Source organism: Taudactylus pleione, unplaced genomic scaffold (genome assembly GCF_031769625.1).
Source record: "Taudactylus pleione unplaced genomic scaffold, aTauple2 ptg000671l, whole genome shotgun sequence".
NCBI classification, from domain to species: Eukaryota; Metazoa; Chordata; class Amphibia; order Anura; family Myobatrachidae; genus Taudactylus; species Taudactylus pleione.
Window position 1 is genome coordinate 6,885,295 of NW_028285073.1, and position 24,008 is coordinate 6,909,302.

The window sequence follows — 24,008 nt, forward strand, 5'->3', positions numbered from 1 at the left end:
TAGAAGTCCCCTCCTTAGCCCCCCCCCGATAAATACACACTGAAATGAAACAATAAATAAAGTAAAAATTCTTACCTGAATCCACGCTCCCGCCACCGTCCGCACGTCAGTCCTCCCGGGCTGGCGCGCTCTGCATTATGGGAGAGATGTCATGACGTCTCTCCCATTACCCACTGCAGGAGCCGGAAGGGAGCCGGCTCTTGTAGTGGGCGCTGCGGCTGCAGCAGTCAATGAGCGTCTATCTGACGCTCATTGACTGCTGTTTAACACACACATCGCCGCCAGCGCTGGCGGTGATGTGTATGCAGCAGCAGCAGCCAATGAGAGTCTGTCTGACCTCATTGGCTGCTGATTCACATGCACATCGCTGCCGCTCGGCAGTGATGCGTGTGCAGTAGCAGCAGCAGCCAATGAGAGTCGTCTGACTCTCATTGGCTGCTGGTTAACACACACATCGCCGCCAGCGCTGGCGGCGATGTTTGTTAGCATAGCCTGAGCCCGCCCACCTGCCACCCTCCTCCTGGCGCTATTGGGCAAGCGCTCAGGCAGAGGGAAGGGCTCAGCTGTGCAGCACAGGACCGGCGCTGGAAGCCTAGCGCCGGTCCTGTGTAAATGTGTAGTGCTGACCGCACACACTGCGGTCGGCACTACACTGGCTAACTAGGGCGGGCCGGTACGGTGGCCAGTGGCGCCCTTGCCCCCCCCCCCCCGCGCACATGCCCCGCTCGCCCTGCCCTAGTTACGCCATTGATCTGGCCATGTGTACAGACTACCCGATGTAAGTGCAGGTCCCGCCAACACGGACATCTCAATTGGGCGGGCAAATTTAAATACCCGCCCAGTTGTGATGTCAGCCTAGACACATAGCTTACCAATCGGCTGCTCTGATGGGGGATCGGTCCGCTGACCTAAGTCCCAGGGAGGGGTGCCTAACCCCAAGACCTGGGGACGTACCTAACCCTAACCCTCCCTCCCCCAAGCCTAACCCTAACCCTCACGGGGGGGTCCTAACCCTAAGTCCCCCCCGGGTGGCCTAAACCTAACCCCAATAATATTACATTTATGTTTACAACAGAGATGTAGTATTTACCTATAATACACTACAAATGAAATGCTGATTAAAATTAGACTAAACATCAATATACAGTTATGTAACATTCTACATATACTTAAAGTATATTTAAAATAAGAACTTTATATTAATGATATTCTATAACCGCACGGTGAGATAGTTTCTGCAGGGTCGCCAAAGTAATCCTATTAGAAAACTGAACAGGACAAGCACAAGGAATGCTGCAATATTATGAATCACAATAGCATGAAATCAGATCTCATACAATCAGATTGACTAATCATTCATTTGTAACCTATATAAGTAAATACTTCATCCAAGATATCTATCTTTAACACCAGCAATGTGTCTTTCCACCAAAATACAACATATTGGCATAAAGTAAGTTCCATTAGGCATTGAGGGTCCGATTCTCCGATAATTAACATTCTAACTTGCCGTGGATTCCGGAGCAATTCATCATTGATGCGAAATCAGCTGTCCCAGTGAGCAGCTTCACTGCTCCTTTTGGAGCGGTGACGGGACTGCACAGGGACGACCTACAGGTCACGCATGCGCACAAGAGCCCCAATGTCCAACGGAAGGAGTCAGACAGGGGCGGAGGGATCCAGAAGGATCTCTCATCGCAACCCGGACCTGCTTCCCATAGGGAATGAGCAGGTTGCGATCCACAAGCGGGAGCATTCGCCATCTGAAGAATGTTCCCGCAGTCAAGCTCAGAAAATATTGTATTTTCGGAGCTTGATGAATTCTGTCCCCATACTAGTGTATGGGGACAGCGGGCCATTCCGCAAGAGGAAGGTTAGTAGGAGATATCTGTGATACTAGTGTATGGGGACAGCGGGCCACTCCGGGAGAGGAAGGCAAGCAGGAGATATCTGTGATACTAGTGTATGGGGACAGCGGGCCATTCCGGGAGAGGAAGGTAAGTAGGAGATATCTGTGATACTAGTGTATGAGGACAGTGGGCCATTCCGGGAGAGGAAGGTAAGTAGGAGATATCTGTGATACTAGTGTATGAGGACAGTGGGCCATTCCGGGAGAGGAAGGTAAGTAGGAGATATCTGTGATATCTCCTGCTTTACCTTATTGATGAATGGCCCATATACTTCATTTTTACAATTGCAGGTGAAAATATTAATTTTCACCTGCTTTTGTAAAAATTAAGTGATGATGAATAGGCCCCATAGGATGAAAATTAAAGGTGAAATTTTCTTTTATGCAGAGTGAAAATGTCTGTGCCGCCCTCTGTACATTCTATAGAAGCAGCAGACACAAGTTGGAGGCATGGGCAAATCACTTTCGGATAGGGATGGCCAAAGACCATCGATGATTAAGAATCATCAATGGTTTATGGCCAATGTCGAATGCTTTTGACATCGATTGAACCAGATAGTTCTCCCCCATCGATGTCTAAGCTTAACCAAATGTTTTCTTTTTTTGTTCAAGGTGCCGGGACTCGGAGCATAGCTCCACCCCCGGCACCCACGAAGCACCGCCCCCACGCACTGATCGGCCTGCGGGCAGTCATTCAAAATACAGGGATGATCATCGGTTGGTGATACCATTGATGGTCATCCATTTAATAGTTTGTAGCCATCGATGACTACTTGCTATTTTACAATCAATGGTAACACCACCGATGGCAATCCCTATTTTCGGACATGCCACATCCCCATGGAAATATGCTGAGTTAGTTTGAAGTACTGGTATCCCCATAGGACCATACCCTAAAAACACCTCTTCAATCCAGTAATGTATCAATCTAATTGTGAATATGCCATATGTGCAATCATCAGCCAACTGCATCTGTATGAAATAGGTAAGGTTTGTTGGCAAACTGGTCAGATTCAGCTGCTCTCTCTCATAGGCTTCACCATTAGATGCAACCTCAACACCTTGCTAAAAGTGAGTGGAAGATAAGGTCACATACTTAGAGATGCACAAGAACAGTTCAGTATATTTTGAGACTCATTCAGAGGGTCTAATTTTTGAAGCAGAAAGTGGCAGAGGCAAAACTCTTTTTGTGGAGGTATTGTATAACTTAATTTGTGGTTTTGTGGTTACATATCCAACAATTGACTGTGGTGTAAGTGGAGAAGTATGCACCAGCCGATGGAAACTTGTGGGTAGAGCGAAGGAGTCTTCCCTGCCAAGTATGAAGCGGGCCTTGATTAGAAGAGCAAAACAATATTATATTTTTTGTACTAGTTTATTGAAATAACATAAATGGGAGGAGGGGGAGAATTCTTACATAAATGAGTGGAGAGTGAGCATTCTTACATAAATGGGAGGAGAGGGAGCATTCTTACATAAATGGGAGGAGAGGGAGCATTCTTACATAAATGGGAGGAGAGGGAGCATTCTTACATAAATGGGAGGAGAGGAAGCATTCTTACATAAATGGGAGAAAAGGGAGCATTCTTACATAAATGGGAGGAAAGGGAGCATTCTTACATAAATGGGAGGAGAGGGAGCATTCTTACATAAATGAGTGGAGAGGGAGCATTCTTACATAAGTGGGAGGAGAGGGAGCATTCTTACATAAATGGGAGGAGAGGGAGCATTCTTACATAAATGGGAGGAAAGGGAGCATTCTTACATAAATGGGAGGAAAGGGAGCATTCTTACATAAATGGGAGGAGAGGGAGCATTCTTACATAAATGGGAGGAGAGGGAGCATTCTTACATAAATGGGAGGAGAGGGAGCATTCTTACATAAATGAGTGGAGAGTGAGCATTCTTACATAAATGGGAGGAAAGGGAGCATTCTTACATAAATGGGAGGAGAGGGCGCATTCTTACATAAATGGGTGAAGAGGGTGCATTCTTACATAAATGGGTGGAGAGGGCGCATTCTTACATAAATGGGAGGAGAGGGAACATTCTTACATAAATGGGAGGAGAGGGAACATTCTTACATAAATGGGAGGAGAGGGAACATTCTTACATAAATGGGAGGAGAGGGAGCATTCTTACATAAATGGGAGGAGAGGGCGCATTCTTACATAAATGGGAGGAGAGGACGCATTCTTACATAAATGGGAGGAGAGGGCGCATTCTTACATAAATGGGTGAAGAGGGCGCATTCTTACATAAATGGGTGAAGAGAGGAGCATTCTTACATAAATGGGAGGAGAGGGAGCATTCTTACATAAACGGGAGAAGAGGGAGCATTCTTACATAAACGGGAGGAAAGGGAGCATTCTTACATAAACGGGAGGAAAGGGAGCATTCTTACATAAATGGGAGGAGAGGGAGCATTCTTACATAAATGGGAGAGGGAGCATTCTTACATAAACGGGATGAGAGGCCGCATTCTTTCATAAATGGGAGGAGAGGGAGCATTCTTACATAAATGGGAGGAGAGGGAGCATTCTTACATAAATGGGAAGAAAGGGAGCATTCTTACATAAATGGGAAGAAAGGGAGCATTCTTACATAAATGGGAGGAAAGGGAGCATTCTTACATAAATGGGAGGAGAGGGAGCAATCTTACATAAATGAGTGGAGAGGGAGCATTCTTACATAAATGGGAGGAGAGGGAGCATTCTTACATAAATGGGAGGAGAGGGAGCATTCTTACATAAATGGGAGGAGAGGGAGCATTCTTACAGAAATGAGTGGAGAGTGAGCATTCTTACATAAATGGGAGGAAAGGGAGCATTCTTACATAAATGGGAGGAGAGGGCGCATTCTTACATAAATGGGTGAAGAGGGTGAATTCTTACATAAATGGGTGGAGAGGGCGCATTCTTACATAAATGGGAGGAGAGGGAACATTCTTACATAAATGGGAGGAGAGGGAACATTCTTACATAAATGGGAGGAGAGGGAACATTCTTACATAAATGGGAGGAGAGGGAACATTCTTACATAAATGGGAGGAGAGGGAACATTCTTACATAAATGGGAGGAGAGGGCGCATTCTTACATAAATGGGTGAAGAGGGCGCATTCTTACATAAATGGGTGAAGAGAGGAGCATTCTTACATAAACGGGAGGAGAGGGAGCATTCTTACATAAACGGGAGAAAAGGGAGCATTCTTACATAAACGGGAGGAAAGGGAGCATTCTTACATAAATGGGTGGAGAGGGAGCATTCGTACATAAATGGGTAAAGAGAGCCGCATTCTTACATAAATGGGTGGAGAGGTAGCATTCTTACATAAATGGGAGGAGAGGGAGCATTCTTACATAAATGGGAGGAGAGGGAGCATTCTTACATAAACGGGATGAGAGGCCGCATTCTTTCATAAATGGGAGGAAAGGGAGCATTCTTACATAAATGGGAGGAGAGGGAGCATTCTTACATAAATGGGAAGAAAGGGAGCATTCTTACATAAATGGGAGGAGAGGGAGCATTCTTACATAAACGGGATGAGAGGCCGCATTCTTTCATAAATGGGAGAAAAGGGAGCATTCTTACATAAATGGGTGGAGAGGTAGCATTCTTACATAAATGGGAGGAGAGGGAGCATTCTTACATAAATGGGAGGAGAGGGAGCATTCTTACATAAACGGGATGAGAGGCCGCATTCTTTCATAAATGGGAGGAGAGGGAGCATTCTTACATAAATGGGAGGAGAGGGAGCATTCTTACATAAATGGGAAGAAAGGGAGCATTCTTACATAAATGGGAGGAGAGGGAGCATTCTTACATAAACGGGAGGAGAGGGAGCATTCTTACATAAACGGGATGAGAGGGAGCATTCCTTCCTTGTTTCGAGGAGAAAAAGCCTTTTGATTTTAGCACAATTTGATGCTCTATGTTTTTTGAAATTTTTCACCATATCTGTGTTGGTGCAGATCAGGGCCATTCCTACAATTTGGAACTCATGTTACACCTACCAGTAGCTGTGGAGAAGCAGATTTCTATACGCACTGTAACCAACATATACTACAACATATCTACAAATTCACAAAAGTGCCAAATGAAATAACATTTGTCATGATGTTCCCTAAGGGATGTAGTCAGCATCCCGGCGTGCAGGATGCCAACGATCAAAATACCGACGCTGAAATCCCGACAGCGTCAGGATCCCGGCTCCTGAATCCCGACCGCCAGCATCCCAAAAGGTAAGTATTGGTGGTTAGGGCAAGGGTAAAGTTTAGGGAAGAGTTAGGCACTAGGGAGAGAGTTAGCGTTAGGCACTAAGGGGGGAGAATTAGGTGTATGGTGTAGGGAGGGGTAGGTTAGGTTTAGGCACTAAGGGGGGAGGTTCGGAATATGCACCGGAGAGGGAGGGTTAGTGGTAAGGATTAGTGTTCGATTACTTACCAAATGCCGTCAGAATTCTGATTGTTGGGATGCCGCAGTCGGTATTCTGACCGGCAACATCCAGACCGACAGTATCACGTCCCCCCTCCCCAGCGCGCAGTAATATTCTATGTTTTTGGAGGTCTATGCTCTCTATGTTTTTGGAGGTCTATGTTTTCCTCCTGCATTTAATCTTGCCAGTGATATCTAGCTATGTATAGATGCTGCTGTACTGATTTGTGCTTGTTGATAAAGCTGGTTTCATATCGTCATGGGATGCACTGTTTATCATTAGAGCCAACACGGATCACCTGGCAGCTGGAGTGTGCGTGACGTCATCACGCACGTTGCCAGAAGTCGGGAGATGGCCTCCGGGCAGCTTTGCACATGGGGTGACATGCTTTAAAAGGTAAGATGTTTTTCTTTGCAATGACCCTTGACGAAAGATGTAATAAACATCTTAAATGTTGGAGTTCAATGGACTTGTTCACACGTGTGTTCATCTAGCCTCATTACTCCATGCAGCGCGATAAGCCTGGCCGCACCAAGAGACTGTGCCGATTGATTTGATATATGACACTTGTATATCTGTGTGCAACTGAGAATATAAATGACACTTGGTATAGAAGAAAGCTGTGATCACTACATTGTACCACTTCCCATGCTGATTGGGAGACTTCGCACAGAGATATACAAGTATCACATATTACATTAAGCAGTACAGTCTCCTGGTGCGTCCTAGTCGCATCGCAAGAGACACGCTTGGTGCAAGCAGAGGCTCACGCGACCAGGCACGCCAAGAGGGGCTGTTTGACGCAACTGCATACATATATACAGTGCTCCATGTGTGTCGGTATACAATATATGATATGATATACCGGCAACTCAAGCACTGAGCCCTGCTGTGCCGCCCGCCGGAAGATCTGACCGCCGAAGGGGCTTTGGTGCCGGGTCACCAGCTGATTACAACTGGTGCACTGGCAGGCATCCATGGAGAGACAGCAGCACAGCACCGCCATCATTTAGAATCTGGCACTGTCCGCATGCCAATTGGAGCTCGCATACCGACAGCCAATCAGGAGCGGCCACAGCAAAAAGGCCACTCAAAAGGACATGCCCCTTTTGAGTGACCATGCCCCCTTTCCGCTGCATGCATAAGTATGACCTTAAATTTTCCATAGCCCCATTTCAAAATTCTTACTTCGACCACTGTTTGAGATAGATAGGATAGATAGATAGATAGATAGATAGATAGATAGATAGATAGATAGAGTAACAGAGTCAGGGAACTGGTACCATCTCCTGGGGTAGATGGAAGTGCACAGCAGCTGAGCAATCACACAAAAGTCCTTTGGTCTGGTGCAACTGGCCTCAGCCAGTTTTATTATGCAGAAAAACTAAAATAAACAGAAACAAACACCTTGCCGTCTGGCACTAACTAAACACATGAATGATCCTAGCTCACTAATAAAATAAAGCATAAGAAGTTTTTGCCAGGTGTAGTTCAGCTGGTCTCAGCAACCTGCTTCTCTCAGAGAGCCACAAAAAGACTCTCCTTTCCCCAGCAGTGTCTCTCCCTAATGATCAGCCTGACAGCCGTAAAAAACAGCCACACAGCTGAAAGCCTTAATTAGCCTCCTGTGAAGCTAACAGTCAAAAAAAACCTCCTATAACAAAACACCTTCCTAAGGTTTCAAGGGGGGTGGAACACTTGCAGCCTCCAAACAAAAGATGCTGGAGAACGCATCCGCATTAGCCTGTTGGGACCCAGGGCCCGATTCAGAGGCGCTCGCAAAAAGCAAGCGCTCGCTCTGAATCAGGGCGGGCGCTGGTTTTTTTAGGAGCAGCCTCCTGGCCGCTTGCATAGCTGTGGGTGACCACCCATAGCTATAGCGAGCGGCCAGCTTGCGACGAGACCCTTGTGGTAGGGTCTAGTTGCTGCAAGCTCCAGAGAGCTTCTGGCTCAAATTGATCCGAAAGCTCTCCCACTGACATCACTGGTGATGTCAGTGGGGCCGCCCACAAACGGCAGACATTCGCATGGGAACACCTCCGTTTGTGAAGCCACCTCCCCGCTGTCGATCAACAGCCCCTTTTGTAGTGAGTCCAGGAGCGAGTGCGCACTGGGCCACCATCAACCCGGTTGCGAGCGCTCAGCGCTTGCGACCGGGTCTGAATCAGGCCCACAGGCCAATATATTAAAAAAATACATACATACACACACACAAATACATTGGTCTATAAATGGACCAGACTCCTCAGCTGCTTCGCCACCACATCCGCTCTGCTTCACCCATCTCCCATCCCCCTCTCTGCCAGGCCAGCCCGTATGTGCAGTCAGTGCTCAGTAGGAGCTTGGGTGCACGCCATAAGCACGTGCCACAGTAGCGATTAGATCATCACGTAAATGTGCATGTGAAGATCTAATGAATTTCAAGCTCCAATTTTATAATAGATAATATGTACTTGTTAATGTTATTTTTTATTGTCCTTTTACATAAGATATTTGACATTTTAGCTATGGAGGTCTAGAGGCTTTATATAAATTCAAAGAGTATAAAACAAAAACACATGGATGATATTTACCTTATGATCATATTCCCCTACACAGTCCTGGCTTGGTTTATAATATGCACAGTACTTGAGACTGTATGAGTAATAGTGTCCATAAAGTAAAGGATATTGCATTGCAATCAATATAATGGCAATGCCAGCAATCACTGAACTGAGGATGTTTAGAACCAAACTTGACCGCACCTGGAATGAAATAGAACATTAAAACATGAAATGTGACCATCATTGTTGGGGCAGAGCTGTATTTAAATGTCTGGTCTAGGGGCCTGATTCAGCAAGGATCGCAGCTGTGATTACGCACGCTATCGGGCAATTGTTGCGTTCTGCGCATATGTATGCACCGCAGTGTGCATGCATGAACCAGCCACTGCGATCGGGTCTGCGATCACAGAGACTATGCAGACCCATCGCAGAATGATTGACAGGAAGTACTGTTTGGGGGAGGTGACCGGGGGGGGTCAGCAAAATGCAGGCGTCCCAGTGCATTGGATGCCGTTGCAGGGGCGCGCATAAATGATCCACTGCGAGGTCATACGCAGCTTGGGCTTTCACTGCTACTCTTTTATACCCAAATAATTTCTTCTTCAGCAAATATGCCCCTTACAATGTCACTTGGTAGTACAATGTGATGGAAAATCGTAGCATCGGACGTCAGCTTATGCACAAGCCGGGGCCCCTGGAGGCAGGGGAGGGGGTGCACTACCATCTATGTAGCCTCCGGGCACCTGGCATGAACTTATGCCCCTGTCTATGAATGGGCATCTTACTGGATTCTCCCTACTTTAGTTTCATCCACTTCTTACTCACCACTAGGGCACCTAACACTTGGCTGCTTATGCTCTGTTACTTATCTGGGTGTTATGGTCGCTAATGTAGCAATGTATATTATCCATGTCCTGGTCCTGTATTGTATTGTTCTGTAAGTCGCTTGTCTACAACTTGTTTATGTGCTTTGTAAGGTGCTGCGGAACATTTGTGGTGCCATATAAATAAATTATAATAATAATAATATTACTGCTTGTAGGGGGGATCTCTCTGAGCTTAATTGATATTAATGGATATTACTGCAACTGGTCATCTACTGCTACCGATTATACAAATAACTATAAAGTCCACTATCATTAGCATATTTGACCTCGCTCAGCATTATCACAAACATATTATATTTGTGAGTATTTCATTGTATTGAGTCTGACATTGCAGATCTTGCTGGGAAATAAATGTTACATTAGTTCTTCGTGCGCATTGATGCTGACATAAAAAGTGCATAATACATTATAAAGTGCAGGTTAGATCTTTAGATTACAACTGGCATATCATATATTGCTGATCATCACAGCTGGTTTTTTACAGTAGATGATAGTAGGAATTATCACTGGTATATAATAATTTGATAAATTTTGTAATAATATAACAAAAAGTTAATAAAAATGATAACTACCATATTAGTCCTGCTGGGAATTATTAAAGTCATATCAGAATTTACCTATGGCATGTAAGGTTGTGTATTTGCCATTTTATTTTCCATGATTACTGAGTCTCATTGGCAACCCTCATTTTTTCTTTCAGCATAATGATAGTCATGTGATGTAATGATGCCCTAATACGGCTGTAGAGAATTAATAAAAAGATCTGCAGTGGGGTAAGTGGTTCTAGGGTGGAAGAGAAGGAGGGGGCCTGAGAGTGATAAAGGAAGGAGGGGGCCTGAGAGTGATAAAGGAAGGAGGGGGCCTGAGCGTGATAAAGGAAGGAGGGGGCCTGAGCGTGATAAAGGAAGGAGGGGGCCTGAGCGTGATAAAGGAAGGAGGGGGCCTGAGAGTGATAAAGGAAGGAGGGGGCCTGAGAGTGATAAAGGAAGGAGGGGGCCTGAGAGTGATAAAGGAAGGAGGGGGCCTGAGAGTGATAAAGGAAGGAGGGGGCCTGAGAGTGATAAAGGAAGGAGGGGGCCTGAGAGTGATATAGGAAGGAGGAGGCCTGAGAGTGATAAAGGAAGGAGGGGGCCTGAGAGTGATAAAGGAAGGAGGGGGCCTGAGAGTGATAAAGGAAGGAGGGGGCCTGAGAGTGATAAAGAAAGGAGGGGGCCTGAGCGTGATAAAGGAAGGTGGGGGCCTGAGAGTGATAAAGGAAGGAGGGGGCCTGAGAGTGATAAAGAAAGGAGGGGGCCTGAGCGTGATAAAGAAAGGAGGGGGCCTGAGCGTGATAAAGGAAGGAGTGGGTCTGAGAGTGATAAAGGCTGGAGGGGGCCTGAGAGTGATAAAGGCTGGAGGGGGCCTGAGAGTGATAAAGGCTGGAGGGGGCCTGAGAGTGATAAAGGCTGGAGGGGGCCTGAGAGTGATAAAGGCTGGAGGGGGCCTGAGAGTGATAAAGGCTGGAGGGGGCCTGACAGTGATAAAGGCTGGAGGGGGCCTGAGAGTGATAAAGGAAGGAGGGGGCCTGAGAGTGATAAAGGAAGGAGGGGGCCTGAGAGTGATATAGGAAGGAGGAGGCCTGAGCGTGATAAAAGGAGGGGGCCTGAGCGTGATAAAGGGAGGAGGGGGCCTGAGCGTGATAAAGGGAGGAGGGGGCCTGAGTGTGATAAAGGCAGGAGGGGGCCTGAGTGTGATAAAGGGAGGAGGGGGCCTGAGTGTGACAAAGGAAGAGAGTAGCGTGAAATAGGAAGTGTATAATAGAAAAAAACAGCGATAAAAGGAGTATATAAGCATCCCTTAATAAATTATATTCATAACTATATAGTGTAAAAAATTATAAAATGCAAATGTGCCAATATGCCAATTTATGTAAACAATTAATAGTATAAATAAAATGTAAAATAAAATAAGAACAATACATACAATAAAGTGCAATAATAGAATATAGTATAAACACTACAGTATGTATTTTCCACAATCATTAAACCACAGCGATTGATCAGTCAGGCTAAGAAGTGGTAAGCTAATATCTACATAAAGACTAAGGGCCTCATTCAGAGGCGGTCGGAGGATGCAAGCGGTCGCTCAGAAACTGGGCGGCCACTTGCATCCTGACCGCCCGCCTCTGTTGCGGTCGTTAGGCTGTGGGTTAACACCCACAGCTCTAACGACCGCTCCGGTGATGGTCGCGATGGTAAGAGACCATCACGACCATCGGGGCTTACGACGAGACCCTAGGGTAGGGAACGCCTCCGTTTGGGCTGCCACCCCCCCGGCCCGCCTTCCAAATGGGGCGAGCTGTCAATCAACATCGACAGCTCGCCCCCTTTGGATCGAGACCCACTACGACTGGCGCTGTCGGCCGTAGCGGGTCTCGCGCATGCGCACGACGGTGCCATCACCGTCGTGCGCATGCTCTGTGGGGGGCTATCGACCCGGTCCGAGCGCATCGGCGCTAACGACCGGGTCTGAATGACCCCCTAAATCCCTGAAACACAGTGACTAAGTAATTCAAGTGAAATCCCTGCAGGGGACTAATGATAGGTGTCGAAATCCCGATGTCTATCATTATCCACCCGCCAAAATCCCGACGCCCGGTATACTGAACGAATGTAAGCTGGGCGTCACTAGCGGGCAGCCACAGGGGGGGGAGGGTTAGGTTTAGGGGCTCCCGGGGGGACTTAGGGTTAGGTACCAAATAGTTTGACAGTTGATAGGTCAACATATCAAAGATCGAAACTAAATAGGTCGACAGATAAAAGATCGACAGTTAATAGATCGACAGATAAAAGATCGACTAGTCCAAGATCGATGCCAACTAGGTCGACAGTTGATAGATCGACAGATAAAAGATCGACATGTTACTTTTAGACAATACAAAAAGGTATACTTAACCTACACGCTGCCCGCTATTTGTGTGGTGTCGATCTATTAACTGTCGATCTGTTATTTGTCTACCTATTTGGTTTCGAACTTGGAACATTGTCTATTAGTTGTCGATCTACGTTGTGTCGCCCTTATATACTCTTCGATCTTACATATTCGATATTGATCTAATGTCCCGTTCGACTATATTACTATCTGACTATTGTTACTGTCGATCTATACTTTGTCTATCTAAACTACATGTCGAACTAAAGTGGTCGACCATTTAATGGACGGAACAAGTTGTGTCCGATCTAATAATCCACACCCCTCCCCAGCATGATGGGATACAAACTGCACGCCATCCAGTATAACAGTATAGGCACAGCCATGTTGGACTGTGTCACCTGACACTCTTCTTCCCCTCAGAGCACTTCTCCCCATACTTGCCTACATCCTGGCTGCTTCCTCCGGGAGGAAGCAGCCAGGTCGGTGTAGCAGGGGGCGAGGCCTGTATAGAGGGGCGTGGCTGGGCACTTTACCAGCTTTTAGGGGCAGACTGGGGGCGGAGCCACGAGATAGCGTCATTTAGGCTCCGCCCCCACAACAAAATGCCGATATTTCCGGCATTGCTATGCGGGGGGTGGGGTTATGATGACGCGATTCAGCGCGAATCGCGTCATCAGCCCCTCCGCAGCGGGGGTTTAGCACAACATTGCGGGGGGGACTGAAAAAGTCGGGAGGCCTGCCTACTTTTCGGGGGGGCCGGGAGCGGCACCCGATTTTCGGGAGGCTCCCGGCCAAATCGGGAGAGTAGGCATGTATGCTTCTCCCTGACCAGCTGATCACGTTATGCAATCCCTGGGGATCCACCACTATAAATTCCATTCCCTGACTGGACATCATTGCCAGTACAATGTCACTTCTTGCTGAAGGTACAGCTCAGTGCTGAGCTCCCAGGTACCCTGTATCTGAATGGTCCCAGGGCCTGATTCAGCAAGGAACGCAAAGGAGAGAATGCACGCACTTGACCGATGTTATTGCACTACGCCAGCGTATGCATCGCACTGTACGTGCGCGAACTAGCCAGTGCGATCGGGTTAAGGTACGCAGACTACACGCAGTGTGCACGCAGAGCCTTCCGATATTGACAGGACGTGCCGTTTGTTGGTGGCGATCAAGCGAACACAGGCGTTATAACGCCGTTATAGGCACGTGCATAATTAAGGCAGTGCAGTGGCATACACAGCCATACCGTAATCTGTACACAGGAAGCGGCCAAAATCCTTAGGCAGGTAAGGGCAACCATTATTATGCTAATGGGAACGTTGGTTCTAGATGTTACCGATGTTTATGCTATCTTGTGTGCTGTGAGTAAAGGGAGATGGGCGGCTTAATATGAGGCATGGTCGTCTGCATCTTGTGCTGCGGTCTCCGTGCGTGTGCATTGATTAGCATATTCTCGCAGCGGACGGGTGCGTGCATCTGCATCCATGCGTTCCTTGCTGAATCAGGCCCCCAGTCTGTTATATCCAGTTCCTGAATCTGGTAAACAAGTCTCCTATACCATCTTGCACACCAGTCTGGTTTTACCACTGAGAATTGTTCTTACAGCCTCCATTGGTTCCAGCCGATACCTCCAACCATCGGTCTCATCCAATGCTTACAACATTGGACTCTTATCAATTAAGTTTTTCAATTCATCAACATCAAGTTCATCAAATCATCAACATCGGATTCAAATCCATCAAGTTCTTTAATTCCGCAACATTGGTCTCAGGGGGTCATTCAGACCCTCTCGTGAGCGTCAGGACACTCGCAAGCGGGTCGATGTTCCCCATTGCGCATGCGCACGATGGAGGGAGCTCCGTCGTGCACATGCGGGAGACCCGGCGAGCGACGGGCTCACCATCGCTCCGGGTCTCGCACCGGGTCTCGATGTTGATTGACAGCACGCCCCCTTTGGTGGGCGTTCCGGGGGTGTGCCTGCCAGACGGAGGCGTTCCCATCACTAGTGATGTCAGTGGGAGTGATTTTGGCTCTGATAGAGCCAAAATCACTCCAGGGCTTGTGGCAGGGAGACCCTACCGCAGGGTCTCCGTCGCAAGTCCGATGGTCGCGACCATCTTTTTGGCCGCTCGCATATGCTGTGGGTGGTTACCCACAGCTATGCGAGCGGCCAGGAGGCCGCTCCATTTTCATGGAGGAGGGCCCTGATTCAGAGCGAGCGCTCTGGTCAGAGCGTTCACCTCTGAATCAGGCCCTCAAACCGATCCAGCTGTCAATGCAGCATCATTAGTTCCAGTCAGAGTCTGTCAATTCCTCCAGTATTATATATCCAGTCCCATTCCAACCTGCTATTCAACAAAGATATTCTATGTCTGTCCTCGCCTCCAGGACCAGTATTCACTGCCATATCTCTACCGCCTCACATCAATACATGAGGAAGTCCTGGCTCAAGCCACCTAATTTCCTTCACGCCTCTCTAATCTCCTCTTCAGCCTCCCATGTCTGTTCTTACCCAAACCAACCCTTAGGCGTGACAATGCAATTGTGGTAACTGAGGGCCTGATTCAGCTGGGAACGCAGTTGCTTATACGCACACAATCGGTTGCTTGTATGCATCGCAGTCCACATGCGTGAACTAGCCACTGCAACCAGGATAGCGATCACAGAGGATACGCAGACCCACGGCAGAGTGATTGACAGGAAGTGATGTTTGTGGGTGGTGACGGGGGGTGGTCGGGAGAACGCAGGTGTGCCAGTGCGTTTCAACGTAAGTAAGCTATTCCTGAGTAAGGTCAGGACTTCATTAACTGTCCGATGTTACTCAATGTTACCACTTGTTTCTCTATGTTGGCCAAGTATACGGATGTGAGTAAGGAGAAGTGGGCGTCCTTATGTCAGGCTGCGATCACAATGCGAATGCAAATATTTACATGTCACATCTGATTTTAGCAACTGCGTTGCGTGTGTATTAGCAGAATAGCGATCATTGCTGAATCAGGCCCATTGTCGCCTGATTTAACCCCTTCATGTATGTAAATACCCCACGATAGTGAGTTATTACATCTAACTTGGCATTACATAGGCAGACAATTCCCAGCAGTCTCTGCAGCTGCTGAAGAGGTCATTAGCAGCATAATCACCTTTAGTAACCCTGCGGCTCTCACCATTGACTTCAATAGTGGGAGCCGTTCATTGGCTGAGATAGGCGGGGGCTTTATACTCTCTCAGCCAATGAACGCTCAGAAACGGCACTACAAAGGGAACTTCATTCGGGAGGTATCATTCATTCGTCTGAGCCCTTCATTCGGGAGGTATCAACCATTGTGGTTGGTGCCTAGTTCGTGGGTCGTTTTTTATGTTATGATGACCGGGGCCTCATTTATCAACGAGTTTATCACTTAAAACTAGTGATAAATATCACTTTTTATGATAAATGGTGATCAGCCAATCAGCTCCCAACTGTCAACTGTTAGAATAATGACAGTTGGGAGCTGATTGGCTGGAGCACCATTTATCATAAAAAGTGATATTTATCACTAGTTTTGAGTTATAAACTCGTTGTTAAATGAGGCTGCTAGGATGCCTACAGGGTTGAAGAGGACCGGTCTAGGTAATGTAGATGAGTGTGTGTGAGTGAGTGCGTATGTACTGTACATGTGTGTGTATTTTCTTTATTTAAACATTTCTTTACAGGTGAACTACAGGTACCAGCGGGCCCATAATGACTCACATGCTGGTACTTGTGAATCTCCAAGTACCAGCATGCAGGGGCGGCTTGCTGGGATCTGCAGTTCTACTCCTAAAGACAATGTTTACACCTATATTTTTAAACTACACTTTTACACTATCAATCCGGCACCCACAGCCCACGGGTGCTGGGGATAGCCCTGGGCTACCAGCCCAGGCCTGGGGTGCCCTGGAGAGGGGGACCCCTTTATTTGGCTGACTAGTGGTCAGGAGTAATGTTTCAGCTGGGGAACCCGGTGCTGGTTGCGCTAAGTACAGGGCAACCCTACTCGATTATTTCCCTGTACTTACACAACCAGGATTGGCTATGAAGAGTCCAGGTCTGGTTGTGTTTTTAGGGGGGGGGGCCCCATGCAATTTTTTTTTTAACAATAACTCTTAACAAGCTTTTTACAGCAAGATACATGCATGCATCTCACTGATGTTTGCATGCATCTGTTTCAAATCGAACCGCTCATGCTGAAAACGAAAGCATGAAGTTCTTCTATTCAGTGATTTGCAGTTCAATTTCGAGTTCGTTTTTCATTCAATTTGCAAATCGATTGTTAGTAAATGAAAGGATCCTATAGTCCTCCAGGGGAAAACATTGATGTTTTTCAGAAATTCGATTTCATTTGAAATTGCTTTTCCTGTTCAATTTGACATTCGATTTGGCCTTTAGTAAATCCCTTCATACAAAAATCGAAGCAAAATCAAATTCAAAATCGAACAGAAAATGAACCTTTGTAAATATACTACCAGTACCGGACTGAACCTTATTGAGAGGCAGCATCCCCTCTCCACAGCGGTGAGTGCCTATACATCTTACACCTGTGGGTGCCCTCTTATAGTGAATCCATAGGGGATCCCGGCTCATCATTATTATTAAAAGATCATTCTCCTCTTAATACTCAATACATGAGTTGAGATTTATAGCGGCATAATCAATTGGGCGTGAGGTTTAGCTAGGAAAAAACCTTGCGCCCAATTTTGGTTTGCCGTGGGTATGTGCGCTCCCGATACCCATGGTATCCAGTTTAAAAAAGTGGTCAGAGCTGAAAACCCCATGCCGTGTAAAAAAAATTCTCCACTTACCTGCCCAGTGGTCTCCACTGCTCCCGGTGGCCTCCTCTTCATCTTCTCACTGGAGAGGGGGCTGCTGGGAGTCCCGGTGGCTGCAGGAAGGCACAAGGGCTGCTGGGAGATGTAGTTCTCGCATCGCCTATTACGGGGGGGACACTGACACTGGGGGAGGGGGAGCACACACACACCGGGGGTCACACACAGACAACACTCATACACACACACACTCACTCATATAGACTAACAAACACTGACACACACTGGCATACTCACTGCTGCTGCAGGAAACCGGGTCCCGATGCTGAATGCAGAAGACAGCACTTTACTGACTAATTAGCACTTTACTGACTAATTAAGCTAATTGGAAACTTCCAGTTGCTTAGTCATTAGGAGGGATGCTGCCACGGGGTCCCAAGCATTTCCTGACCTTTTGATTTTAGGAAAAAATGGTCGTGCTCTAGAGGTGCGCAAAAAAAACCTCCCGGCGCTCAAAATAGGAAAAATCGAGCACCTAATTGAATAGCAAAAATTCAAAACCTCGCAGGTGCAGGATTTTTGCTATTCTCGCACCTACTGTAATTGAATATACCCCATAAACTTTCACACTTTATGCAGATATAAGCTTACCACTTCTTAGACTGACTGATCAATTGCTGTGGTTTAATGATTGTGGAAAATACATAGTGTTTATACTATATTTTATTATTGTACTTTATTGTATGTATTTTTAGTCTTATTTTATTTTTAATATTATTTATACTATTAATTGTTTCATTAAATTGGCATATTGGCACATTTGCATTTTATAATTTTTTTACACTATATAGTTTTGAATTTTATTTATCAAGGGACGCTTAGATACTCCTTTAGCGCTGTTTTTGCTATTATTCATTTGTATTTTTAGTTGGCAATCTTATTACAGCAGCTTGGCATATTTGTATCATATTATTGTATTCCTTGTGGCATTCATTTATTTGTTCCATAGCGCCTGTGGCTACCTTCTTTTTATCTATTGCAATAGGAAGTGTGGCAGAGAGAAGTGGGTGAGGATGAAGGATGGGAGACAGACAGCCTGATTCACATCTGTACACTAATATAATAATAATAATAATAATTTTATTTATATAGCGCTTTTCTCCTAAAGGACTCAAAGTGCTTTACATTTGCCTTTACAGTACAAAACACAATATAAGCTTAAACAAGGGACATCAGTGAAATGCTTGGGTGAATAGGTGAGTCTTGAGTCTATTTTTGAAGGAGTGGAGGCCTCTCGAACTGTGCGGGGAAGTGAGTTCCAAAAGGTTGGAGCCACAAAACTGAAAGCTCGACCCCCAGACGAATTCCGTGAGATCCTAGGTACTGTTAATAGTCCTTCGTCAACGGATCGCAGTACTTGTGTGGGACGGTAAGGAATCAGAAGCTGCTTTAGGTACCTTGGGCCATGGTCATGTAGGGCTTTATAAGTTAGTAATCCAATCTTGAAAATAATTCGCCATCTGGCAGGCAGCCAGTGAAGGGAGTAGAGAATGGGTGTTACGTGGCTGGAACGGGGCTGGTTGGTTAGCTGCATTTTGTACCATCTGCAAACGGTGCAATTATTTTGCTGGGAGTCCAAGGTAGAGGGCGTTGCAGTAGTCTAGGCGTGATTATATAAATGCATGTATGACTTTAGGCAGATCTTCTGAGGGAATTAAGTGCTTGATTCTGGCAATGTTCATCAGATGAAAGAATGAGGATTTGATTGTGGCTGATAATTGATGTTTAAGTGTCAAGCCACTATCCAGGACAATACCAAGATTGCAGCTGGGAATCCCATTAGGGCGTTTCTAGAGAGGAGGGGGCCCATGTGCAGTCTCTGACACGGGCCCCCTCCTCTCCGCCCTGCAGCTGGCAGCGCATTGAGCTGTGCGTGGCCAGCGCTGGACTTATAGACTCTGGGCACTAGAGTGTACCCAGAGTCTATAGTGTATGCATAGGTCACCGGGAAAATGGCCGTGGCGGCCATTTTCCCTGTACTGTGCATGCACAAACGACGGGAAAATGGCCGCAGCGGGGGACTTCGGTGAGGTAAGTAATATTATGGGTGCAGGGTGTGCGGTGCGGGGCCCCCCTGGACCCAAGGGTCCGTGTTCCCCGCACCCATTATAGATACGCCCCTGGATCCCATACACAACTGCTGTGCGCAGAATTGCAGCAGGTCAGAACTTATTTAGAAATTGCTAACCTCATTGCATGCAGTAAGTGCTCAAGCTGCGTATGCCGTCACAGTGGTTAATTTATGCACGTCCATGCAACGTCATTCAAACGGACAGGCACGGCTGTGTTTCTCCAGCCACTCCCCCATCACAACCCCCAAACGCTGACTACCTGTTAAAAAAGGTACTATATTCCACATACTATAATAGTGTGATGAGGAACTCCTCTGCGTAAGTTTGTTTCCAGGTAGCCTTGGTACAAAGTTACAAACAAGGCAAGAGCTGAACTATATGAGAAGATGGTGGTTGATGCTAACCAGCCAGAATATCCAATGTCAAAGAAAGAAGAGGAGATTATCTAGCTGTATTGGCAGTGGTCTGCCATGCATTACATTCTCTAATCATGCCAGAGTAACTGGTGGTCCTTGTGTAAGGACTCAATGAGGGTTACTGTAGAAGGCAATCTCAAGTCTGTTAGTAGCTCAAACATGTCAATATCCACATGCACTGTGATAACTTGTCCTGGTGATGCAGAATTAATGAGTCTTTGCAGGAAACACATTGCGTTCCTCTTGTATGCTAACTGATTCCATACTCTGCACACAAAGGTGGGAACCTGAGTATTGGAAAGGGTTGCAAAATATATATTCAAGGAGCCCCCAAAGGTCTGAACTATTGTTTGAAATAATAATTATTTCAAGGCCACATTGCCCAACGATAGATGTTGGTGAGAGAGAACAGGCCAGTTCATTCAGTTCTCACGGCATGTACAGCACACTGATGTTAGATGAATGGCCCATTCCCAAATACCTAGGACTTTAGTGCAAAGGGAATGAGCGCCTCTCCCATCCTGTTCAGATAAGATTCCACAGTTTTTGAAACTTGGGGGTCTATTTACTAAGTCTTGGATGGAAATAAGCTCCAAACTGTCATTTTTCAAACTTAGGGGTCTATTTACTAAGCAGTGTTAGGAGACAGAGTGAAAATTGATAAGGTGCCAGCCAATCAGCTCCTAGCTGCCATCTCACAGGCTGTGTTTGAAAAATGACAGTTGGGAGCTGATTGGCTGGAACCTTATCACTTTTCACTCTGTCTCCTAACACTGCTTAGTAAATAGACCCCACAGCCTGTAAAGTGACAGTTAGGAGCTGATTGGCTTGGACTTTATCTCCATTCACTTTATCTCCATCCAAGGCTTAGTAAAAACACCCCTTGGTGCTTGATTCAGAGATGTACGCTAATGCTGTGTACGCAGATGCGATGAGAAAATATGCAAATGTCGCAGCCTCCGGGAGATCTATTGAGACACTTACCTGCGGCTTTGCAAACCCATGCATCTACGTAAAATATCACAGCAGCTGCTTACAAAGATGCAGAATAGTCACAGATAATTAGATTGTTGCAGTCCTGAGTGAGTCTATGGTCCCGCAGAATTGAGACCCGAAGCCGGATTCCTTGCATATGGCCTCGCAGTCACAGGGTGAGACACCCCCCGAAATGGTCGCAACCCGCCTGCACTCCTTGCAGCCACTCCCCATTACCTCCCCCAAATGCTCCCTGACTACCAATCACACTACAAATAAATACTCACTGCGAGAGACTACGGAAATGGATACGAAGGTGGACGATAATTGCTCAATCGCAAAAACATCGGCATAGCGTAACATACATACATAACTCTGTATCAGAGCCTTGGGTGCCTTTACCTTGATATACTGTAGGGCTGCTTAGTGACTCTCCTGACACATTTTTGCAAGGCAATAGAGGACACAGTGGCGTATCTATAATGGGTGCAGTGTGTGCGGGGCACATGGGCCCCCCGGGTCAAGGGGGGCCCAGCACCGCACACACTGCACCCATATTATTTTAGACTTACCTGTCCGTGGTCCCACGTCGCATGTTTGCGCTGCTCAGAACTAGAGTGTGCTCGGACTCTACTGCGCATGCACAGAAAGGGAAAAATGGGCGCCACGGCCATTTTCCGGCCTTCTGCGCATGCGCAGTAGACTCTGGGCACACTCTAGTCTAGTCTACTAAGGCTCCGGTGGCTGGCTAGTCGCATCAGTCGGCTGCCGGCCACCGGGGAGAGAGGAGGGGGCCCCGCACAGGGAGTGCACACTGTCCCCCTCCTCTCTTAAGACGCCCATGAGAGGACAGCTGTAAGTACCCAGTCAAAGAAACAGACCCAAGCTTCCTCACTTGTATGGATGGCCATCAACCATTAATAGCTTGCCACCGATGCTTGATGGTCTTGCATTGGTCCCAGAGATCCAATGGTTATCAGCTACTGATGACTGTCAAGCAGCAATGTTTTCATTTATTTTTTATTCTTGGCACCATCAATGGTGAATCAATGTTAATCACTGATAGTACCATCGATGGTGACAATCCATAGTTAACCCACTGGTGGTCATCCCTACTTACCTGTCTGCGCTGTATAAAAATCTGCCTGAGGGGAGGGCCCAAGAGGTCACATGAGTGACAGCTCAAAGACCAGATGCTCCGCCTCACTGTCCACTGCAGGAACAAGCTGGGTTAAATCTTTTCACTTTACCATATTTGAGCGGTAATCGGGAGTCTTGCTCATGCACCCACCAGCTGTTACTAGGTGGCAAACAAAGAGGGATTGTAAACAGAAGCAGGGGGTAGAGTAAGTGATGTATGGAATCACCCAGATTTCCTGCTTGCTCTTACCTTCCCCACTGTGGGTTTGATCGATGCAGCAACGGAAAGTGATCCAGAACAAATATACTAAAAGAGGAAGGGAAAAAATGTCCACTTAGATTTTATTTTGCATCAAAGGATCACCAAGGAGTAACTACACAATTTTGATCATGGTCAATGTATTTTTTTAGAATATCTATTACTACAGAGACAATGTAAAAGGAATGGACATAATTTTTTAGTACAGAAGCCATTCATCTAAAATTAAACATTTCCCACAGATAACAATCAATACTCTGGCAAGTTCCCCTGAATGCAGGGCTGGATTAACATTTGTGGGGTCCCCAAGGCAACTAACTTGTGTGGGCGGCCCTAGTATTAAAATTGTCAATAAAATATGCTGGATTAAAAAGTTATATGTTTAAATACACCCAGCAACCACAAATGTGTTATGTACACTGTAGTGCCCCCAGTTCACATTAAGCCAAACAGAACGTCCAGTCCACATATGCAACACTTGTGATGTAGCTGTGTGTGGGGCTCCACAGTGTGTGAGGGCCCCTGGGCAACTGCCCCGGCTGCCCTGTTAATCCAGTTCTGTCTGAAGCCCCAACAGTATGGATACCGGTCGATTGGTCGACAATAAAAAGGTCAACTTTCAGACGGTCGACATTCTGAATGTTGACAGTAAAAAGGTCGACGTAGTCATTAGGTTGACCATCATTCTGTTCACACGTATTTAGTTTGACAGAGCTATATTGACGCACCATCAAAATGTCGACACATGGTTTTTCTGCTTGATTTTTAGGGTTAGGCTAAAATACCAAAACAATATTACAGTAAATTGCCACCTATTCGCTATATCAACCATTTAACCCTGTCGACCTAAATATATGTCTACAGAATGACGGTTGACCTACTGACCATGCCGACCTTCTCACAGCCGAGCTTCTGAATTGTCGACTTTTATACTGTTGACCTTTTATACCACACCCCAATAGTACAGCATTGTAATTATCTCTTCTATTAATACCTAACGATTCAAACAGGCAGTTTTGTAACGGATGCCCATTACAGAGAGCGTGAATTTTTTATCCTATTATTTTGCCGATTGACCTCTTCAGAAGATGACTGCACACGCCAGTCATTTCCAACTGGTTTCTCTACCATGGTCAATTGTAATCCTCTAAAGCTCAATTAGATCACTATAACAGATCGATTTTATGTTGGGTGGCATAATAAAATCATTCCGGAGCCCGCCCACCCCTCCCCTCACCTACTCCCTCCCCTCTCTTCCTGTCTCTCTCTTACCAGGGACTGTAGGTGTGGCCACAGACAGTCAGTGGCTGTGCATTATAACACAGCCCTGGCCCGCATGGAGGAGCAGGTGTACTGTGCGGTGCTTTAACGTAGTTAAAACGTATGGTGGAGGGAACGTGCAGCCTATTGATCTAAAGCAGCGCGCTTGACAGCCACTCCTTTCAAATATTTGGGTTTTGAGCTGCCCCCTCCCCACCCGTTCCGACACCTATGCCTTAGAAGATAAGTAACTAAACAGGCCACCTATTTTCTGTGCTTTCTGAAAGCTTTTGAAATCTCAATACCTCATACAATGCCTGATCTTTTGCAATCTGTGTGAGCTTAATAAGTGA

General features: G+C 46.4%; 1 protein-coding gene across 3 annotated transcripts in view; it reads right to left on the bottom strand.

Moving 5' to 3' along the window:
- LOC148478216 (membrane-spanning 4-domains subfamily A member 4A-like) overlaps positions 1–24,008 on the bottom strand; it is a 68,204-nt gene that overhangs the window by 9,548 nt on the left and 34,648 nt on the right. For all 3 annotated transcript variants that reach the window (XM_088455791.1, XM_088455789.1, XM_088455790.1), the window contains 2 exons: positions 22,387–22,443; positions 8,919–9,089 (listed from right to left, as the gene is read on the bottom strand). In XM_088455791.1, coding sequence (XP_088311917.1) covers positions 8,919–9,089; positions 22,387–22,443 — 228 coding nt within the window. The remainder of the gene's footprint in view (positions 1–8,918; positions 9,090–22,386; positions 22,444–24,008) is intronic.